The following is a 23,455-nucleotide window of genomic DNA, read 5'->3' as shown; positions in this document are numbered from 1 at the left end:
TGTTTCTGTTCTTGTGGTTAAACTAAATTTTCTCTATTTTCGACAAACTTTATTCTAAATTTAGAAGGTAAGAACTTTTTGTTTTCAAACTCATTTAGTTTGTTAATCTTTAGAAGTATTTAGTTTATTCATCCTTCAAAAGGGTGCTTATTTAGTCTGTAAGTGACCAAAATGTGACTTCGGAATTAGGCGGTATTCTGCACTTGGTGAAAATATTCGTTACACTAATGAATTTGGTAATTTTTCAGAAACCATGATAGTGAAAAAGAAAGCTCTTTTTACTTCCTATTACTACAGTATAGCGGAGCTATACTAGTAATGAAAGTATTGCAATCGGTCTAAATTTTCAAAATCGGGAAATGCTTGGAAATATTCGTTTTGGGATCCCCTGATGTCAAAAAAGGGATTTTTAGCCCATGGTCTGTACATATGTATGTGTGTACTACAGGTTTAAATGGGAAAAGGTGGTATACAAAATATCTCAAGAATGGTTTGTCCTGTCCTAGAGCAATGAACCGAAAAAAATCCCCATGTTCAAGCCAAAACATCGTAACTCCGATCCCCGTGTTCAAAACCCCAAAATGTGTGTCATGCGCAGAAACCATAACTCGTCGAACATCGTACCCGATGCCCAAAAAAACGCGATGCGAAATCTCTCTATTTAATTTTACACTAAACCATAAACCAAAATTTAGGGTGTGTTTATGTACCGGGTTGAGATGAGCTCGGACAAGGTGAGATAGGATATTGTATCTACAGTTTTGCATTGGAGTGGGTGTGTTTATGTACCGGGTTGAGATGAGCTCGGACGAGGTGAGATAGGATATTGTTTCTACAGTTTTGCATTGGATTGCAAGGATAGCATGGGAGTGTTGGGCATTTTTTCTAACCCTCTGTCCCAGCGGCAATTTTTAAAATTTATTTTATATTTATTTTTGTTTGCTTTGTAATTCACTCGTTTGCAATATCTAATTTAAATGAAAAGTATAATATAAACATGCAAACTAGAGATAAAAAGTAAAAAATTAATTCAGATTGTACGAGTTGCGAAAAAAAAAAAAAATATATCAAAATTTCGAATTTCCCGCCAACTTTACATGCTCATGAAGGCTGTGTTAAGTTACTTACCACATCATTTTCCACACGCCAAGAAAAGACAAGAATGGTCTATCTCAGCCCAGTACATAAACACACCCTTAGTGCCCGGTATGGTCCAAGGACGCGACTGTAACAATTTGGTAAAAATCGGACAGTCACTCATTCAGATATCAACCAAAGTCAATGTTGCTTTGGACTTAAAAAAAAAACAAATTTTTTCATATCTTATTTCAATCCTGATTACACGGGGCGGGGAGTATTTTAAGATAGAAAATTTTCATCCAAAAATTGGCCGCCTTTTCTGGACTTAGAAAATTAAAAAAAAAAGTTCAATTTTTGGACATTTTTAAATGATCCCTTATTACATGAGGAGTATTTTGAGATAGAAAATTTTTGACCGAAAATTGGCTGCCATATAGGCAGCTTGGGACTTGGAAAATTTTTATTTTTTTATTTTATTTTATTATTTTTTTCAAATCTGAGCGCACGGCAGTGCGTCAGGCCAAGTTCCAGTAAGCACGCCAGGTTTTTCTCACCCAAATAGTTTCGGAGATATAGAGGCGCTAAAATCGCAATTTTTTTACTCATTCATTCACTAACTCACTCATCAAAATGTTGAGGCACTTCCTGATGTCGTAGAAACTTGAAATTTGGCAGGATGGTAGGTCTTGATGAGTAAGTAAAAGGAAAAATCTGAAATTTGGCAAAAGTTGCACTTGGCTCCGCCCACAAGCGGAAATAACTGCTTTTTGGCGGTTTTCACCAAACGGTTAGAGACTTTGACTTTTCAGGCAAAAAAAAAAAAAAAAAAAACAACTAGAAATTAAAAAATGATTTTATTAAACCCGTTTAAAAGAAAAGTACACATTGTTTTGCAATTGGCCCAACAATAATAATGATAAAAAAAAATGTTTATTTTTCAAGTTATGAACAGAGAAAACAGTGAAATATTCATCTTTTACGTTGTCGCAACTCGTTTTTTGATTTTTTCAAACTAATACCTATAGTATACTGCCTTTAAAAAAAGTTCATTCAATTTTACTGTATACAATAGCTAAAACAAAGGTTTATAAGCATAAAGATTTGTTTAATTTTTTTAATCAAATTTTGGTATATTTTGGACGTTAAAGGTGTGTCCCCCGAAATTTGTCCTTCCTCTGGCATGCTACTATTTTGCAACTAGATGAGAGGGAGAAGAAATTTCGTTTCTTTCTCTTATCTTTCTGATTAGACATTTCATTTGAGATCATTCAGATTTTTGTTGTTCAAAAGTTATTTAGTGTCAAGGTCGTGTTGTGGAAGTGTTACAGACAAAAATGTCCTTCCTCTGGCATGGTAAAAGTGGTTAATTAACCGCCAAAATATGGCCGAAAATTGGTTTTTTGGCCACCAAGAGTTCTCCCCTCAGACTTAAAGGTCTCAAATTTGTTTTTACAATCACCTCATGTCATCTGACAATCTCAGAATAAAACCGTTTACCCTAAGTTTTGTTTGTCCGATATCTATTCGCCTAGGTACCTTTGTTACTGTGTACATTTTAGGGTATCTTGGAAAAACCATCAAGTTCAATGGTTAATTAAAAAAGCTTCGCTTTAGGTAAAATCCTTTGTGACCTCTTGATTTTGTAGGAAATTTTCTCAACTTTAAACGTAGGTATGTTTTTATTTTTTACATTAAGGGCGTGGTTTAGGAGTTATAGGCGGAAAACTGAAAAAAGTGCCAAAAGTATGCACTTTTTTCGAGGCTTTTTGCCCCCCCCCAAAAGTTATCCCCTGGGATTTCGAGGTCGAAAATTTGGTCCCACACTCACCTCAGTATCTTATATTATAAAATCAAGATCCATTCACAGTTCACATTTCATATTCACACACTGATTGCTCTATCTCCTGAACCACAACACCTAGAAAGAATAATGTTAATACATAGGATGTCTAATATAAACCTAACAAATAACACCTAGAAAGCTGAAATTTGGTAGGAATATTCCTTTTATGGTCTAGGTGTGCAATAAGAAGGGATTTTGAGAAAATCTAAATAGATCCTGAGATATGATTAATTTTTGATCGCTAAAATTTCCATTTGAAATACACAGAGTGCAGAGACTGCGGGAGAGAAATGTTCCGCTCTCGACCAACATTTTTTGAGTTTCGTTTATGTTTTTAATTTTTAGTTTGATAACTATGCAGCTAATAGGGAGCGCGCAGCGCGACCGTATTTTTTTTTTATTATTATTATTTTCTACAAGTTTGGCCATGCAAGAATTTTGGAAGTATCTTAAATAGGTAATTTTAAATTATCGTTTGAACTCATTACATGGTTCAGTTTTTCCGCTGTTTTTGAAAGATGGTCTCTGTATGAGAGTGTTCGGTCGAGCGTCACTCCTAGATATTTAGGTTTGAAGTTGTTAGTGACAGGATGGTTTTCGAACAGAACATTTAGTTTCATCTGGGCGAGAGCGTTGGTTAAGTAGAAGCACGTCACCTCTGTTTTGGATGGGTTGGGTTTTAGCCTCCATTTTCGAAAGTATGTGCTGAGAACATGAAGGTCTTCTGTCAAAATTTCTTCTGTTTCTTCTACATCACTGCTGCTTGTAGCAAGGGCCCAATCATCAGCGTAGCCGAACTTGTGAGATTAAATCCGAAGAGAAAACATAGCCAAGTTGAAACTGAGAGAAGGTTGAAGTAATTAAGATTCATAAGGCACGAAAAACTTGGAATGCAGACTTGGCCTTATTTTCTGATCTCACCATTTTTATAGGCCGACATTTTTGGATAGGAACTTGGCCTTTTTTTTCACATTTGTGTTTTTGTGGGGGTACGTATGTATTCTGCAAATGTTTTGTGTTCAAGTTAACCATATAATAAAACTGGTCTCTGCTCATTTGTGAAAGCTCCTTTTTTGTGTTTAACCTAACTTTATAATAACTGGTCACTGCTCATTTGTGAAAGCTCCTTTTTGTGTTTAACCTAACTTTATAATAACTGGTCACTGCTCATTTGTGAAAGCTTGGTAATTGTCTAGAAAACATGGCAGTGAAATATTGCAACAAACATTCTATATAAAGGAAAACAATTGCTTCAGGTCGAGTGTTCTAAAGGTAGTCTCAAGTTTTCATTGTTGTGACTTCTAAAGTAGTACCACCAAGTCTTTTTGGTACTGGTTCAGAAGCCACAATGAAAAATTGCTACAAAAGGAGAGCTGTACATATTTTACTAGTAGTTACTGTACTGCTGTGCTAAGCAAAAATTGAATTTTTGAATGGTAAATCAATCTTCTCTATGTTCATAAATAAATAAAAATGGTTTATGTAAAAAAAAAAAAAGAAAAAAAAATGCCTTTTCTACAGGTTTGGCCATGCCTCGGGATGAACTAGCGGGATTCCGGAGCGAAGCGACGGAATTCAGCTAGTACCTAATAATCCTGGCTAGGAAAATTGTTTAACTTTGATAAAAAATTTCCGATCATTTTTCGGCCACCTACTTGACCTACAGGCTGCTGTAACAGCACTATAACTGAACATAAAGTAAAGTTTGAAACCATCATGTAGGAAATTTTGGGTACTTTAATTTTGATTCCCATCAAAAATTGCGTAGGACGCACGGTTTAGGAGTTAAAAGCGAAAACTGAAAAAGTGCGAAATTTCGGCCGTTTTCTGCCGCCGCCAAAAGTTCTCCCCTCAACTCTTGAGGTCTCAATTTTAGTATTACACTTCCCCCACCATACCTAACGATCCTTTGAAAAAAATAGTTTGTTCTAATTATTGCAAGGTGGACCTCCTCTATCTATTAGACAAGATTTAGATTAGGTTTTTCTCTTTTGAGCAAACATTTTCAAACACAATTTGCATTCGCAAATTTGCAAAATGCCTCACATGTAATACCCCTGCAAACAAATATTTATATGCAGTTATTTTTCTGATGCAAATATTTGCTCACTGAGCAAACAGTGTAATCCTAGCTTAAATAGTTAGAGATATCGCAAAAAATTAATGTAGGTAAGCAAAGGTATGTGATGTTCACAACCGATTTTTTTTACTCTTGTATGGAAATCGTAATTGCATAACAGTCTCTTTCGAGCTGAATTTATCAAACACTGTTCTTATTTTCAGACATGGAGCGAACTCGTTATAGTCGTCGGGTCAAGTCCCCAAGTTATTTTGTTATTGAGCAACAAGAAGAATTGGTGAAAGCTCGATCCAAGGCAAGAAGTCCCTCTAGAGGTCGGAGTCCAAGCCGATCTAAAAACCCAAGACCACGCTCTAGATCCAGAACTCCAAGCAGATCTCGGAAGGTTACAATTCCATCTACACCAAAGATTGGTGCCAGTACTGAGCCTTCTCCCTTGGGTAGGTCAATTTACAGGGTGTTTCAAAAGTTGTGCTATAAACTTCAGAGGTGTGTGTTTCTTCAAACCATACACCTACGATACCCCTAAATAGAATAGAATATACAGGGTGCGCCAGAAAAACACTGACAACGGCTCAGGGTAGGTAGATCTCATCATTTCCAACAAGGTCCCAAATGCAGAACAGACGTGCATGATGTGCCGCACCTCTTAGAGTGTCCAGCCAACCCCACCACATTAGATCCCTCAACACTGTGGATAAACCCCCTGGAGGTGGCTGCTTCCTTGGATTGGAGGAGGAAGATTGAAATGTCGACACAAACGTTAACAATAACGTTTCTAACAAGGTTCTGTGGGTCATTTTCCTAACTTCGGCTTCGTTTCCAAGAAAAGTCCAAAAAACCACTTTTAAAAAAATGCAGACCTTATATCAGATTTTAGGTCTTAACTTTTTCATTTTAATTGATAAACTGTTTTGGTTAAAACCACGAGGCAGAGCATAAATTTTTGATCTTAATACACCTGAGGAGTTGATTATTCGTTTTGGTTTACGATTCCCTTGAAATTTCCTTAGGAGAGACCAGGCTGCTCTGCTCGACTTCTTGAAATCTACAAATTCCACGGTTTCAATACACTTGGCTCTCCTCGCTGCATCAAGTTCATTAAGCAGTCTATCTCCAATTTCAGTTTCTCCACTCTCTGTGAATTCTTCGAGAAGTTCTTCACACCTCGGATTCCAACCAGGGATGTAGTTTTGTCTGTAACCGCGTGGCATACATGATTTGGCTACGTGGATCACCGCGCCGCAGAATCTGTTGTAATTTTTGCTGGTAGGTGGTATCCAACCTAGACATTTATCAAGTTTCTGCGCAAATGATTTCCAATCAGCTTTCTTGAAGTTCCATCTTGGTCTAGGGTATGATATGACTAGGGGAATAGAGATCCCAATATCCACAATAACTATACGATGTTGGCTTCGGGGAAAGTTTGATAGGACTATTCGCAATGCATGTAGTGGTTGATTGTGCTCATTAGTTGAAACAAAACAAAGGTCCGGGTTGTAGCCACGGTTCCAGGCAGCAGAGTGGGAGGTTGGATTATCTTTGGCATCGAATAGCAGGTAAGTGTTGTTCAGTTCAGACCAGCTGGTAAGAAGTTCTCCATTCTCATCGTTATTGGCATACTTCCACAGCTCATGGTGGCTGTTAAAATCTCCGATATAGACTGCTGGATGTGGATGAGTTTGGAGGACTTCTGCTGGCCAGGTAATAGACGGTTGTTTTTTAGTCATTTGTGATGGAGATGTTACCAATCTTGATTACGACTGTATATATGTCATTATTGTCTGAAATGGATTGTAGAGACACATCCTCTATTACATCAAGACTGGAGCCCGTTCTCCCTTTATTCCCAATATAATGTCACCCATCCATTTATTGGCCTTTCTCGGCGTAGCTTAACATAGGTAACGCTAAAACCGGTCTTAAATGATCGGCTGAAGTGTTATCTAAAACTTTCTCGCTTTGAGTTCATAGGTCGTCGCGACAAATTTCGAGATCAGAGCTCATTTGTGTGAGAAAATGTGAAAAAAATCCCCCAAAAACCAGTTTGGATTTTTCAAGTCACCCATCCATTTATTGGCCTTGCTCGGCGTAGCTTAACATAGGTAACGCTAAAACCGGTCTTAAATGATCGACTGAAGTGTTATATAAAACTTTCTCGCTTTGAGTTCATAGGTCGTCGCGACAAATTTCGAGATCAGAGCTCATTTGTGTGAGAAAATGTGAAAAAAATCCCCCAAAAACTAGTTTTTTTGGTTTTTTGGCTTTATGGTTTTCTGGACAAAATTTGCACCACCATTTTCGTGTTCCTGGTAAAAAGACCTTTAATTTGATATATAGGTCGACCAGGTTTTGATAAGTCCTTCTATGGGGACAGACATTTCGTGTTCCTGGTAAAAAGACCTTTAATTTGATATATAGGTCGACCAGGTTTTGATAAGTCCTTCTATGGGGACAGACAGACAGACCGACCGACCGACAGACGACACCGAAGCGAATGCAATAGTCCGTCCACTATACCTTTTATTATTAGTAATAATAAAGGAAGGACGGACTAAAAATGGCAGGCTGAGTTCCAAATATTGGCGGGGTTAAATTGGAAGGAGGTAGAAAAAGACAGAATTTTGTGGAATAAAATTAGGGAAGAGAGGAAACAAATAGTGCAATATGAGGCAACAGAGGAAGAATGTACAACAAGCAGGGCCCATCCCTCAGGGAATTTTTTAGCCCGTAGTGATTAGAGAAAATCAGTACCTATGTACCTACCTAATATTCAGTTTATTATTATTCTTGATTTGATTTTTCGATTTTACTTTCATGTAATGATTTAAAATCAAGACTAGAGCCTGTTCTCCCTTTATTCCTTTAAGTCACCCATCCATTTATTGGCCTTCCTCGGCGTAGCTTAACATAGGTAACGCTAAAATTGGTCTTAAATTAACGACTGAAGTGTTATCTAAAACTTTCTTGCTTTGAGCTTGCTCGGCGTAGCTTAACACAGGTGACGCTAAAACCGGTCTTAAAATAACGACTGAAGTGTTATCTAAAACTTTTTTGCTTTGAGTTTATAGGTTGTCGCGACAAATTTCAAGATCAGAGCTCATTTGTGTGAGAAAATGTGAAAAAAATCCCCCAAAAACCAGTTGTTTTTTTTTTGGCTTTATGGTTCTCTGTACAACACCACAATTTTTGTGTTCCTGGTAAAAAGACCTTTAATTTGATATATAGGTCGACCAGGTTTGGATAAGTCCTTCTACGGGGTCAGACAGACAGACAGACTGACTGACGACACCGAAGCAAATACAATAGCCGGTCCACTATACCTTTTTTTATTACTATCGTAATTATAAAGAAAGAACGGACTTTGGTTCAAGGTCGAGAAGTCCTTTAAGTCACCAGAGTAGCGTCTTCGGGGACAATCCTGCATGATATGCAGGATGGTCTGTTTTGAATCCTAATGGGCCTAGACAGCATACCAGTGTCAATCTTGTTGTTGGGATGCTCTCAAATGTTATAGTTAGAAGGAATGTATGAAGTAACCATGCAATCTTATATTATAAAAACAAGATCCATTCACATTTCATAGTTCACACACTGATCGCTCTATCTCTAGTCATTAATATAGGCTCGTATACAAAATTTCAGGTTTCTAAATTTATCAGTTCAAAAATTAAGGTGGGGGGGGGGACTTTATGAATGCTCTGTCTAAAGTACATATTTCTAGCTCAGGGACGGAACTCGGATGGTAAATTTCAGATACGGGACGGAACTCGGATGGTTATTATTATTATTATTATTAACCGCTCTTCAAGACTAGAGCCTGTTCTCCCTTTATTCCTTTAAGTCACCCATCCATTTATTGGCCTTCCTCGGCGTAGCTTAACATAATGCAAGGAGTTCTCGCATTCTGATTGGTTCTTTCATTTTGGGTCGATGACTCCTTGCTGCCATATTCAAATGGATGAACCATAGGTCAGTATTCGGCTATAGTTGATGCAAAATTACCAGGAGATCAAGATCTAATTAGATTGACTGGTAGCGAATTTGTTAGTTCTTTAGCGTTATCCAGGGTGCACCACGGGGAGGCGAACTAACATTGCACCCCACTCGGATGGTAAATTTCAGATACGGGACGGAACTCGGATGGTAAATTTGAGATACGGGACGGAACTCGGATGGTAAATTTGAGATACGGGACGGAACTCGGATGGTAAATTTCAGATACAGGACGGAACTCAGATTTTACCCTCGGAACGGAATTCGGATCCCTCGTCAGTGAATAAATCAAACTGGGGATTTACCCCTTTCTGTTTTTTCTGTGTACCTACTTCAATTGCCTTCCATCGACGAGTGTCCTGTAAGTCTTACTAGTTATTGTGATTTATTTCAGTTTACTCCAGCGACTTGGAAGGTAAACATGCAAGTAACACTAACTCAAATGTGCCCAGTCCTGCAAGTACCCCTGCCACCAATGGAGCTCAGAAGTGGAAGCCAAATTTCCAGCTGTTCAAAGTAAGGGAAATGATCAAATAACAATAATTATTATTATTTTATTGTACGAATTACAATTTTACAGTGTGTGGTACAAAGTCATATAATATTAAATACAATCAATACATATGTAAATGCAGTTTCTTTGTGTTATTATGTCACAACTTCGATACTCACTGCAGCATTGTAGGATTTTTCCCAATATCTCAATAATCCTAACATCCAATGTTTACCTATTATGCTGGCACCGGTCACTATGCGCATTTACAGCATTGTAGGATTTTCCCAATATCTCAATAATCCTAAAATCCAATGTTTACCTACCATGCTGGCACCGGTCGCTATACGAGCATTGTAGGATTTTCCCAATATCTCAATAATCCTAAAATCCAATGTTTACCTACCATGCTGGCACCGGTCGCTATGTGCATTTATATATTACAAAGCTACTCATTTTCCTCACGAGGGTGAGTGGGCCCCGCAACAGCCAGTCACGGAATCAATTATTTGCATCATACAAATTTCTTGACCCCGCCGGAAATCGAACCCGGGTTTCTCGCGTGCAAGGCGAGCGCAGTGACCATTACGCCATGGGAGCTGACATGCAATACATATAAAAGAAACAATAATAATAATAATTGACCGAACGAAGTGAAGGTCTATGTTTTAACTCGACCATTTTGCATTTGGTTTAGATGTTTATGAGTTTATGGGTTTGTTTGTTTGGTCCGCTATAACTCGCGATTGCCTTGTCCTTTTCATGAACTTTGAAATTTTGAGTTCCTTGAATCAAGACACGCCGATCCTTGAAATTTTGTGTCCCAGAAGTGACAAGGGCCAGAACTGAGGGGGATTTTGTGTTCTGCACGTTTCAGAGTCCAATAGGTGACTCATTCATAATAAAGTCATAAACAGAGATGTGCGAACCGCAAAATGGAAAATGTAAAATGTACATTTACATTTTACATTTCAAATTGGTTTTGAATAAGCATTTTGCATTTTACATTTTAAATGCTTTTTTTGACCCATTTTACATTTGAGCCAAAATGCTTTTTTTTAAATGCTTTTTTGAAAAAAAAATTCATGATTTGGCCCTAAACTCCCAGTAGAAAACAGGGTCTCCACTCCAAATTTTTAAAACTCACTAGATTCAAGGAAAAGAAATCACTAGATTCTTAAATTCTCCCAAATCGTAGTTTATTCGTGGTTTTTGAGGGTAGAAGTCTCATATAATATTTTTTATAGTGAAAAATCCTTCATGGACAATGGAAAAACTGGTTAACTTTTTTACTTTCTGCCAGGGTGTCTACCAGACTGGAAAACCGGGAAAAGTCAGGGAATTTCATGGAGACTGGAAGTCAGGGAATTTCACAAAAATCGAAAAAAGTCAGGGAATTTTTCAAAGCCTAAAAAAAGACAAAGAAATCAATTAAAAAAGTATGCAACCATGAAGGGGCAACATATAATCTCTCAAAAATTTCGCCTGCGGCGCTGAAATTTTGTCTCTTCATGAAAAAGTTTTGGGAATATTTCAAAGCCTATAAAACGAGAAAAAGACTTTGGTCAGTAAAAAAAAGTATGCAACCTTGAAGGAGCTACTTAAATTTTCTCGAAAAAAATTTCGCCTGCGGCGCTGTCATTTTGTGTTCTATAGAAATGTATTGGGGGGAATAACTATACTCGTCTTTTACACGTATTTAATTACATAAAAAACTGACACATGACAAGCTACAGGTTACATACTTACTGAAAAGTTTCGCCTGCGGCCCTAAAGATTACACCTTTGACAAGTCTGCTTCTCTTACTATTGTAGACCAAAATCTTCAAAATAAAAGCAATTTTGCAATGAAATTACATTTCTTTCAAAAATCACTAGATTTTGACCTCAAATCACTAAATCACTAGATTTGCCAACAATTCACTAAATTTAGTGAAAAATCACTTGTCAGTACATTTTGGCTATAGTTTTCTCAGTGGTCAGTAGAAGAATTTTAGCCTAAAGGTTATGTAATTGGTGTAATTGGTCTTATTGGGCCCAACTTCCTGGACTGGCTGGTTAATTTTTCTGTATTTTTCTCACTTAATTTTAGTAAATAACATAATTTTTGTACAAGGGCTTATTGTTTGAAAATCCATTTTAAAAAGCATTTAAAAAACCATTTTCAAAATGTACATTTTGCATTTTACATTTCAAATTGGTTTTTAAAAAGCATTTTACATTTTGCATTTCAAATTGGTTTTCTAGAGGCATTTTACATTTTGCATTTCAAATTGGTTTTCAAAAGCATTTTGCACATCTCTGGTCATAAACCATTATATTCTTTCTTTCTTGTAATACCTCAATTCTTGGAAATCTATACCTATTGTTTTTTTAAAAAAAGGTCAACTATTCTTAATCTTTTGAGAGATTGTGAATAAAACCTGTTTCTCTGTCCTTTTTTTATTACGTTAGACGTAGGTATCCCTTCTGTTCTAATTCAATACATGTGAATTGAATATCGTTCCTTCTCCTCAGCTTGGGCAAAAGAATCTGAGTGGGGTCTACAGTTCACAGAACTACTAGTACTACTACGACGACGACTGATGGACTGATGTGAATCGCTGAGTGTAAAAAGGGGATTAGTCACATATTTTCGAATTTCACTTTTTTACAGTTTTAGATTCCTGATGGGTAGACGGTTCGTTTAATGTAAAAATCAGAGTTGTCCGGCAAACCTAACTTGTTAATTTTGGCTAAAAAATGACCAGGGAAAGTATTGCAACCGATTTGACTAAAGATTATTAAAAAATAATAAAGAAAAAACATGTATACCTACCTATTTTTCTTGAAATTGCAGTCATTGCCTATTTTTCTCTGTTTTAAAAATTGACAAAAACCATACAAACTATTGCTTCTGGTTTACTAGGGCACTTACTTACTTACTGCCATGGCCACTTATAAAGTATGCAACCTTGAAGGAGCTACTTAAATTTTCTCGAAAAAAATTTCGCCTGCGGCGCTGTCATTTATTCTCTGATTCCAATAACTTTATTATTTTACTTTCTATTACCTTTACGTATAGGGAACCTACTCGTAGACTTCAGCAAAGCGTATGACAGCCTGTACAGAGAAAGAATATGGCACAAAATGGAGAGTTTCGGAATACCAGAAGAACTTATTTTATACCACATTAACAATAAAATGTTCTTTTGGAATAAATCCCTTTAAGTACTAGAGTACTTTTAATCTTGTGAAGATAAGTATAAACCATTCAAAATGCAAAGTTAAAGTAAATGGTGAAACATCAACGTCATTCATTTGAGACAAGGCGATGGTATCTCCCCGACTCTTTTTAACATCGCAATAGAAGGTGCACTGCACAAAGTAAAAAATACCAGAGGAGGAGTGGAGATTGGAAAAGTAATCAATATACTAGCCTTTGCTGATGATGTGGTAATAATCGCTGAAAACCTAAACGATCTGAAAGAACATACCAGAGTATTAATAAAAGAAACAAGCGAAGTAGGCTTGAAAATAAATCAAACCAAGACCAAATTCATGCACGTCAAGCGAAATAAAGAAGACAGTCAGAGTCACATCACCATTGACAACTACAAATTTTAAAGTGTATCGAGTTTCAAATACTTCGGAGTTACACTTACCCAGGATCATCAGGAAGATATAGAAATCCAAGCCAGATTGAATGCAGCAAATCGAAGTTTCCATGCGAGCAAAAAATTAATGTCATCAAAACTCCTATCCAGATGCTCCAAAATAAAACTGTATAAAACAATAATCAGAGTAATTAGACCAATCCTAATTTATGATTCCGAGAACTGGATTATGACGAAAAAACGGAGAAGAAAATCATCACATTCGAGAATAAGATCCTGAGAAAAATATATGGACCAACACTAGAGAATGGAATTTGGAGAATCAAACATAATAAAGAAATAAGAGATCTGTACAACCAACCAGATATAGTGGCGGAAGTGTTGTGCAGTGCACCTTCTATTGCGATGTTAAAAAGAGTCGGGGAGATACCATCGCCTTGTCTCAAATGAATGACGTTGATGTTTCACCATTTACTTTAACTTTGCATTTTGAATGGTTTATACTTATCTTCACAAGATTAAAAGTACTCTAGTACTTAAAGGGATTTATTCCAAAAGAACATTTTATTGTTAATGTGGTATAAAATAAACTGCAATATTATTGATAAGTTCTTCTGGTATTCCGAAACTCTCCATTTTGTGCCATATTCTTTCTCTGTACAGGCTGTCATACGCTTTGCTGAAGTCTACGAACAAAAGGCAACATTCCCGATCACTCTAAATACAGACTTGTACTCTTAAATGGGTACAGTAAAAAGAAAAAAAAGTCGGTGAAAATGTAATTGAGTGTAAAAAGAGGATTAGTCCACTTTTTATAATGGCCCCAGGGGCCTTATTCCTAAACTGAATTTTAAAAATTTCAATGTATATTTATTTGATTTGATGTCCACTAGTTTTAAAATTATAATCATTAATCATACAGACTTTTACTCTTAATGGGTACAGTAAAAAGAAAAAAAGTCGGTGAAAATGTAATTGAGTGTAAAAAGGGGATTAGTCCACTTTTTTAAATGGCCCCCCAGGGGCCTTATTCCTAAACCGAATTTTAAAATTTTCAATGTATATTTATTTGATTTGTTTTAGTCCACTAGTTTCCATACAGAACAGTTTTTTGTCCCTCCTGAAAAATTACATTTTTGGACTCATCCCCTTTTTACAATCAGCGATTCATGTAGCGTTTTATTCACATTTGTGTTTTTGTGGGGGGATAGCATTTTATTTGATCCTTTATAATGTGTTCCAGCCTTCAATGAAAATTGACAAGAGCGCTATTCTGGCCATACTTGTGGATCTACTCAAAGTTCATGTAGCTGTGACTTTGGTATCAGCTGTTTTCATCACCACCGTGTTCTCATATATGCTTTGTAACAAGGTGAGACTAAAGCCTGATTCACACTATAGTGCCAGTCAAGGTCCAGTCACGGTCCGGTAACGGTCCGATCAAAAGATTGAGTATTCACACTATCGTTCAAGCAACGTTCATGCTTCGGTCATGCTTCGGTCATTTTTCTTTCATTTCTAGTTGGTCTGAACGAAGGAATGTTGATCGTTGCTTGATCGCTGCCTATTCACACTACAGTGCCAGTCTCGCTCCGGTCACGGTCCAGTTTCGGTCCGATCAAAAAGATTCGTCGCGAGAATGTTCCAAATTTTGACTGTGAGCTGACCGTTACCGTACCTTGACTAGAACGTCTAGTGTGTACACTCGCATTTACTTGCCTTCAACAATCATTTGATCGGACCGTTACTGGACCGTGACCGGACCTTGACTGGCACTATAGTGTGAATCAAGCTTCAAAGTTCATGTAGCTGTGACTTTGGTATCAGCTGTTTTCATCACCACCGTGTTCTCATATATGCTTTGTAACAAGGTGAGACTAAAACGAGACGCTAACCCCCCAAAACCCCCCCAAAAAATACAACTTCGTGGTATAAAAAAAAGCTCCGCCAAGTTGTTCCCTACAAAAGAAATCAAATGCACACAAAAAATACAAAAATAAACAAAACTGGCATCATACCCCAAAAAAGTTAAATTAATTTTGTTCCCCGCCTTTTTTTCCACTTCATAATTTGTGAGCTCATCCTTCACGTATTACCTACCTTTCTTTCCTCTCATTGCACTCCTCTTTCCTCTAATATCACTTCTGTTTAACTGCACTGGCGGCGTGCTATCAATTAAAATTTTAAAGCATTGCACTCCGCCAATGTAGTGAAGCAGAAGTGAGATTAGAGGAAAGAGGAATGCAATGAAGTGAAAGAAAAGTATGTACTACGTGAAGGAGGAGCACACAAATTATGAAGTGTATAAAAGCCGGGGTACAAAATTGATTTCTTATTTTTATTTATTTATTATTTTATTTTTATTATTTTTTTTATGTGAATCGCTATATTGCCAAAATATCCGCATCAAAAATCAAAGAATTACGTTTTTTTTTTTTTTGCAATTTCAAACAGGCTCGAGAAAAACAGTTCAAGCATAAATTCTGGGACACCCTGTATGTCGCTGTGAATTCTCGAAGTCGTGAAAGTACTGTTTTCGACCGCGATTTTCAGTATTCACCAGAGCTCCGTGGTTTATTCTCGAATACATGAGAACATGCACTCCCATGCAAAGTGTACACCCCCTCACCAGGCTGTGAGGTGCTACTCCGAGGTAACTCCTGGTGCGTCATATTCAGAGGCTGAGTCTTTGTCTCAAGAAGGATCCCCTAAAGTTGTGCAAGATCCCTCCCATGGCCTTATTTCAAATGCGTTTGTGGATCGCACATTTCGAACTCATGCTTTGAAGCTGTGTAATCTAGTAGACAGTTTGGACACTCAATCGTCTCTCGCACCATTCGCTAGGAGGTCTCCAGACGACAGGTCATCCGAAGACATCCCTTCTGAGGGGGAATCTAGTAATTTAGTTAATCAATTTTCTCTGACAAATGCTGGTTGCCTATCCTTTGGTTTAGTTGCCTTTGTCATTATAACCAATGGTGGTTATGCACCTCGTGGTAATTGTTTTTCCCTTGGAAGTTTTGTACAAACTAACAGTTTGTTTACCTACCTGTATTATAGTGTAATGTTGATATTATCATCCAATTATAAGTATTCCAATTATTGTTTTGTTACTGTTGATTATACGTCGTTATGTTTGTACCTTTCCCTCACAGTACTCTGCTCCCATCGGCAGAATAGAAACATGTTTCATCGGGTCAAGCTGGAGCACAGACCCCAAAATAGCTAAATTTTCCTCCCATAGGGTAGAAAACCATTATTTTTGGGTCTTGCGTAAGCTTGACCCAGCTACAAGCTCTTGCCTCTGGCAAAAGATGTACTGAAGCTTTTGAATTGTAACCTCAAGCTCAACCTTTAGGAGCAGGACTATAGAGGGGAAAAGTTGAAAACTACAGAAGAGAGGCGGGTTTACACTGGTGACTAGAATAATAGTTTTCTACCCTACAGGTGGAAAACTGAGCTAATTTTTGAACATTTTAAACGATCTCTTATTATTATTACATGGGGAGTATTTTGAGATAGAAATTTTTCGACCGAAAATGGTCGCCATATAGGCGGCTTGGGACTAATTTTTTTTTTTTTTTTTTTTTTTAAGTCAATTTATCTTGGGATCTAGAAGTCAAAAGGAAAATACAACTATTCTTTACCATCCCAGAAAGTAACAACTAGAAATTTGAAGTTTATCATTTCAAAAATGCCTTGGGCAGTTTTCTGAAATATTAGTCAATGTATGTTTCTTAAGTTATTATTTTCTTTGTTTCCAGGCTGTGACAGATGTTCTGTTCGCTATCTCTGTGTACAACATGAAATTCCCCATCATTTTCACTACCATACTCATTCTTCATTTCCTTTTTGTTCTTGAGAAAATCGTATTTGCCAATAAGAAGGACTACTTGCCCATGAACTCTGGATTCTTTTCTAATTTCTTCTATCTTGTACATCCAGCTATCTCATCGCTCGCTATTTATGTTGCCTACAAAATGGCTCTCAAGTGAGTACTGCTGTAGTTACTTGTCTATTTAAATAAAAATAATTCATTTGAGAGGAAGTAATTTCGGCTCCGGCTGTCAACTTTTGACACACATACGCCCACCCCATGCACACACCCCTCCCACACTCACACCCATCCCATACACACACCCATCGGGTTTATTTTCTGGCCTAACTTGGGTAGCTTGACATAAATTTACCGGAAAATAGTCTAAAACCTTCCCGGGGTGTATGCAATAAATTGACAAAGTTTAATCGCAATCGGATGAACGATTTGGCTGTGCATAACGGTCGAACAGACAGACAAACACATTGATTTTATATTAGATTATTATTATTATTTTATTATATATTTTTTTTAGAAAAATATTTTTATTTAATTTAATTTTCTTATTGCACCATTCCCGCACCATCTTCACATTCCATTGTTCTCATCTTCCTTCTCGATCCTGTCACTCTCATTGAAAACGCTCGCACCACTGAAATCTGCACCTTCACTTTCAACCATCCCAACACCCATGAATTGACTTCACCCACTTTTAGATACAAGATCTTATAATTATTAGACTGTTATCATGGACCTACGAGGTGCGGCTATTAAGTTCTGGGACTGGTGCTGCCACGGAAAATCTACGCATTGCCGAATGTTGTGACTGAGAGATATCATGTATCTGTACTCCAAATAGTTTTGGTTTTATCTTGATTTCTGTAAGACCTGTTTGTTGCGTTCTGCCGGATTTTTATATATGCAGAGCGTTCAAAAAGTCTTGGAACCCCTGAATATTTCTGGAATGGCTAAAGATGAGGAGCTGAAATTTGATCTAGTGTTTTATCTTTTAAAATGCAACTTTTTGAAGTCGTCGCCAAATTTTGTCCGGGGTCAACTTCAAAATCTTAAATGGGAACCCCCTGATTGTGATACATCAAATTAAAGGACTTGAAAAACGTAGTACTTTGATACAAGTTTGAGCTTGATCTAATAACCAGGGCCGGAGTTATGGCCTATTCAATTTTTAATTTTGCCATGTTCTTCCGTCAAAAGGGGAAGCACCCAAAATGGGAAATTCATTTTGATAAGTGATTTGTGCTTCAAATAGGTCCCACTAATGATTCATCTTAAAATTCAAACCCAAAAATGACTTTTAAAATTTCGGTCCTCATGGCCTCCTTGGTGTGAAAATTGATGTTTCAAATATTTATTTTTGGGTCTGGATTTCTATGTGAATCATTCTATTCTATTATGGGACTGGTTGCTCCTCTCCCGAGAGAATATACAATTAACACTGCGACCTCTATTGTGATTAGTATTTTTTCCCCTGCCCGAGCTACTATCCCCCAGCCCGTTCTCCCTTTATTCCTTTTAATGTTTCCTAATAACTACCAATATAGTGTTGAAGTCACCCATCCAATTATTGGCCTTGCTCGGAGTAGCTTAACATAAGTCCTGGCCCGTCTGAAAGATGCAGCGAGGAAATTTCTCCCTGACGGTTGGAAGAACTGGACGCTGGTCAACTCCATCGACCTTGAGATGGAAGTGGACGCCTCAACCCTGAACAAACTCCGGTTTGCCCTCCCGACCCTGGAGATTGTGCGTGCCTTCGACCCTTCTGCAAATTGCCTCAAGAAATATCCTTACAGAGATATGAAGAAGAAGATGTCCTGGGCGTTCACCAGAGGCCTCGTCCTCAGTCCGTCCGCCTTTTCAAAGCAGATTCGGGGGTCGTCCCATTCTCACGATATTGTAGCGAGGGCAGTGGCGCCTCTGAAGAGCGAGTTCATTTCCAGGGAAGCGGCAGATAGGATTATTTCCAACATCGAGAAGCCAGCCTCTAGATCCTCATCAGTGGCCATGGAGTCGGCAGGAGAAGCCGCGCGTGATTTATCTCTTGATGATCGCTTCAAGGCCCACGAGGAGAAAATGATGGGAAGGATCAACGAAACCATCAATTCTCTCTTTTCACGTCTGCAATCGAACCTTCCGGCTTTCAACCACGAGGAGTCATCGCACTCAGAGACGGAAGAGTCTGATTTCCCAGAGCGAGATGTCTCTTCTCCTCCCGATTCCTGGGAAGCTCCCCCTTTGTTTGATTGTACCGAGGAGATTACGGTTTCCCCAGACCTTCCCTTCAGTTTTGCCCCCTGTGTGAAGGAACGAGAGCCTGATGTTCCCCTTCCATCCCCCGAAGCGGAGGCGCACGGTCATAGTAGTCAAAAACTTGACTCAGTGGGCTGGAGCAGGATCAGGTACATGGAGGCGCAGAAAGAAACTCAAACTGGTGGTATTTTCGCCCGCCTTCAGCCAAACCCGGAGCTGGATGTTCCTCACAATTCGCTTGTAGATCTCCTGGCTTGTAACGATGGAGCGTTTGGAATTCTCTGCCACGGGCTGATTCTTCAACGGCTTACTCTGGCGGATACTATTAACATGGTTGTCTCAAAGCACCCCTCCGTTAAGTCTGACCTAATCAGTGCGCTGTCCTCAAAGGAATCCATGTTTAAGAAGACGTCAGACAACCTCCTTCAATATGTCTGCGGAAAGCGAGCGGAAGCGATCGCAAGTCGTCGAAAGCTGTTGGAACCAGCCATCCGGGTCCCCCCTCGTATCCTGAAGGACATTTCACCTTCTCAGGAGTATTTGTTCGACCCAAAGTCGTTAGCCGAGGCCATGGGTGCTCAATCGGAAATAAAAAAAAAAAAAAAAAAAAAAAAAAAATGACAAAGATCAAAAAAAAAGTCACGGAATTTTTCAAAGCCTAAAAAACATAAAATGTTCCATTAAAAAAGTTCTTTTTCTTTTATAATTTATTTTTTACCACTTAATTTTAGTGTTTTTTAAGTGTAGGGACTTGTATAAAAGGGGTAGCCCCGTTAATTAAATTAAAAACAAAAAGTATGCAACCTTTAAGGGGCAAATTATAATGTCGCGAAAAATTTCGCCTGCGGTGCTGTTGTTTTGTCTTTTCCTTCTTTTTACACAGAGAGAAATTCTGTAAATTATTGACGTAAAAAACGCAATCATGCCAAGCTCCAGGCAGTTTTATTTCTCTGACTATTGTAGACGAAAATGATCGCGTACCTAGGTGCTAAATATTTCGCTTTCGATAATATTTCTGCTTTTTGAAAACTGGAGACCAAATGTTTCAAAAATTTCGTCTGCGGCGCCAGTTTTCAAATTTGTGCTTGGTTTTCTAAAAATTGTAGACCATAAAAAAATCGACTGCGGCGCTAGAGATTTCAGGTTCAAGCTTGTTGAAAATTTTCCCCTGTGGAGGTGAAGATTAGAAATTTGATGAGACTAAGTTTCTGAAGATTGTAGACCAAATTTTCAAAAATTCCGCCTACGGCTAGTGATGGGTAAATACCCAGGTACTTATTTTGTCGTCTTCAAAGACCCCAGACGACAAAGAAATATAATCCCCGTGCGCATACCCTTCCTTCTTCCTCGAGTAGCGCAAGAAAGAGACCCATGAACGTTAAAGAGTCTCATCCTAGCAAGAAGAAGAGGCTCTCTGACGCTCCAAGATCAAAAGGACACCTGAGAGGGAACGGAAAGGACTACGGTAGGCGGCGCCTTTGACTGCCCCCGTCAGACGGTGGGAGGTCAGTTAAGTTTGTTCGTCACTGCCTGGAAGGCCCGAGGGGATTTTGAACGTGTTGACCGGATACACTATCCTCTTTTGCGCTCGGCCTTTATTGGTCCCTTTCAGTGCTCCAGTGTCAGCAATGTACGCAACGAAAGTTTCTGCTCAGATGGACCTTCAGATTCAAGAAATGGTGGATCAGCAATTCCTTGTTCTAAACCCGTTCGATTCCGGGTTCCTATCAACTATCTTCCTCGTTCCAAAATCAGATGGTTCCCTAAGGCCGATAGTGAACTTAAAGCGGTTAAACACCTTCCTGACGCCCAGAAAGTTCCATCTTCTAAACCATTTTCGAATCCCCGACTTTTTACAACGAAACGATGTGCGGGCTATAAAGTGTATAAAAGTCAAAGGTACGTTTAAAAAATTTAAAAATCAAAACACATCAGGTAACATTTGGTACAAATTCTCTTGAGTCCACGAGGTCCACAGGTCCACATACGACCTGTCAGGTTTACCGAACAGCGAGTGGCTGGCCTAAGGTTCGTTCTCAGAACGGCATTTTCCTATCCTATCTCCTACCCTTTTCTCCGTCTCTCTTCAGTTTCGAGAGGATAAGAGCTTAGCAGTTAGAGTTTCCTTTCATCAAACATCTTTTCCAAAAAGAAAGTCATAAGGTTATAACCCTCACTGACAGTTTGGCTTACACTTCTGAGATGAAAATTTGCGAAAATTGAAAGCTTCCTGAGTACGTCACGGTTTAATCCAATTGGATTAACTTTAATCCAAGTTTAAGGCCGTTAATCCTTTCCCTTCTGATTCCTATCTATCCTTTCTTCTCTCATTTTCTCATCAAGTACGTATTGATCTGCCATCTGGCCCATCAGCATTAAAGGTTTTAAAGACTCTTTAGAGTACTTCATATTTGAAGAGGCAGGGCTTTTCTGAAGAGGTGTTAGAAGTTTGATCTTTGATGCCTGACACAGCTCCTCTTTCTCCTTCTTCTACTTCCTATTCTTCTTCTTTTTCTTTCTCCTCTTCTTCTTCATCTTCCTCTTCTTCTTTTATTTATTTATTTATTTATTTGTATAAATTTACGGGAATTCCCATTTTTACAATTGAAAATTATACTAATACAATTTAACATTAAAAACTAATAGACTAATGCTTAATAATAAAATAATATAAAAGTATGTAGGTAGTAGATATACTAAGAGTACATTGATTCAATTTTTAAATAATTCATGCAGCTTGTCCTTGATTTGTTTTTCTGACATAAAAAATACGTCAATGGTTGAATCTTTGTCAATTGCATCGTTTAATTGGCGCGTTATTCTATTTACAGGACTATTTAACATGCAATTTTTTGTGAAGGGGTAATCTTACTGATTTTTAAGTAACTCCACCCCCCAATTTTCTGGAAAACTTATGGAAATTTTCTGGAAAAGTTAAAAGGGTGGCCTGGGACTTTATGAACACAGTGTATATGTACCACAACTTTATAGCAAACATTATTGTTTTATTAAACTTTGTTCTCTTTTTCTTTTCAGAATCGTTGCAAGCTACCTACGAAGAATCTCGATGTCGCCAAATTGATTCAAGAAATCTCTCCTCTCTCCGCTTACATCTATCTTGGCTTCTTTACAATCGAGTGCTTGTTCAGTTTCATACCTAAAAGAAGCAACATCATCGGCACACTATTGTCAATATCTGCGGTGGTAGCCATCCACCTTTATCCTGCTTATTCAATAACTTCACTCCTGGATAGACCTCTAGAGTTCCTCTACCTTGCTTTACTTACTTCCTTGGTCCTTGCAGGAGTTTCATTTTTCAAAGGCTACAGAAACTCCCGCACTTCTACCACTGATAAGCTGGTGTACGGATATTTGTTTGGTTTCCATAACAACGGGTATTTGTTTGGTAAAAAAGTGGAAGTGATTTTCCATCAAATTGGATTCATTCAACTGGTGAGCCTCTCTTAACTTAAATTCTTGAGATTTCTTAATTCAGGTACCCTCAAAAGAGCCAATGTTATTGTCTGTGGCTTGACAGGGCTGGTTTTGTCTCAGTTTTACGTCCTCCAGCGAGACGATGGTGTGAATCATTAGTGGGACCAATTTGAAGCACAAATTACTCATCAAAATTAATTTCCCATTTCGGGTGCTTCCCCTTTTGACGGAAGAACATGGCAAAATTAAAAATTGAATAGGCCATAACTCCGGCCCTGGTTATTAGATCAAGCTCAAACTTGTATCAAAGTACTACGTTTTTCAAGTCCTTTAATTTGATGTATCACAATCAGGGGGTTCCCATTTAAGATTTTGAAGTTGACACCCCTGGGGCCAACCCTGGCTCCGGCCAAAATTTGGCGACTTCAAAAAGTTGCATTTTAAATTATAAAACACTAAACCTAATTTCAGCTTCTCATCTTTAGCCATTCCAAAATTATTCAGGGGTTCCAAGACTTTTCGAACGCTCTGTTGTATTGAACACTTTGGTGCAAAGGCCTAGATATTAGCTGGATTTATTTATTTAGTACAAAATAGGTATTGCGGGAAGAAAGTAGTTAATTGACTATTTCATCTCGAGAGTTGAATCGAGCTCTCCTAGATGTACTCGTAAGACAAGTGATTTGATCTGATGATAGTTAATTGACTATTTCATCTCGAGAGTTGAATCGAGCTCTCCTAGATGTACTCGTAAGACAAGTGATTTGATCTGATGATCAAAAGACAAAAGATGTAAAACCTCTGAAGAAAATCTATACAAACAGTACCTACGTAATTTTTTATAGGT

At 38.0% G+C, this 23,455-nt stretch overlaps 1 protein-coding gene across 1 annotated transcript; it reads left to right on the top strand.

Annotated features, from left to right (window-relative positions):
* The first annotated feature begins 215 nt into the window (after positions 1-215).
* Positions 216-22,654, top strand: LOC103511431. Its single transcript, XM_026825193.1, has 5 exons — positions 216-236; positions 5,207-5,443; positions 9,394-9,515; positions 14,332-14,460; positions 22,210-22,654. Exons 2-5 carry the CDS (start codon positions 5,209-5,211, stop codon positions 22,639-22,641), a joined length of 918 nt encoding a protein of 305 aa, XP_026680994.1. The 5' UTR covers positions 216-236; positions 5,207-5,208; the 3' UTR covers positions 22,642-22,654.
* The last annotated feature ends 801 nt before the right edge of the window (positions 22,655-23,455 follow it).

This window comes from Diaphorina citri, unplaced genomic scaffold, assembly GCF_000475195.1.
Source record: "Diaphorina citri unplaced genomic scaffold, Diaci psyllid genome assembly version 1.1 scaffold714, whole genome shotgun sequence".
In the NCBI taxonomy this organism is placed as follows: domain Eukaryota; kingdom Metazoa; phylum Arthropoda; class Insecta; order Hemiptera; family Psyllidae; genus Diaphorina; species Diaphorina citri.
The sequence above is the reverse complement of the archived record's forward strand: the minus strand, read 5'-3'. Positions and strand labels throughout refer to the sequence as shown.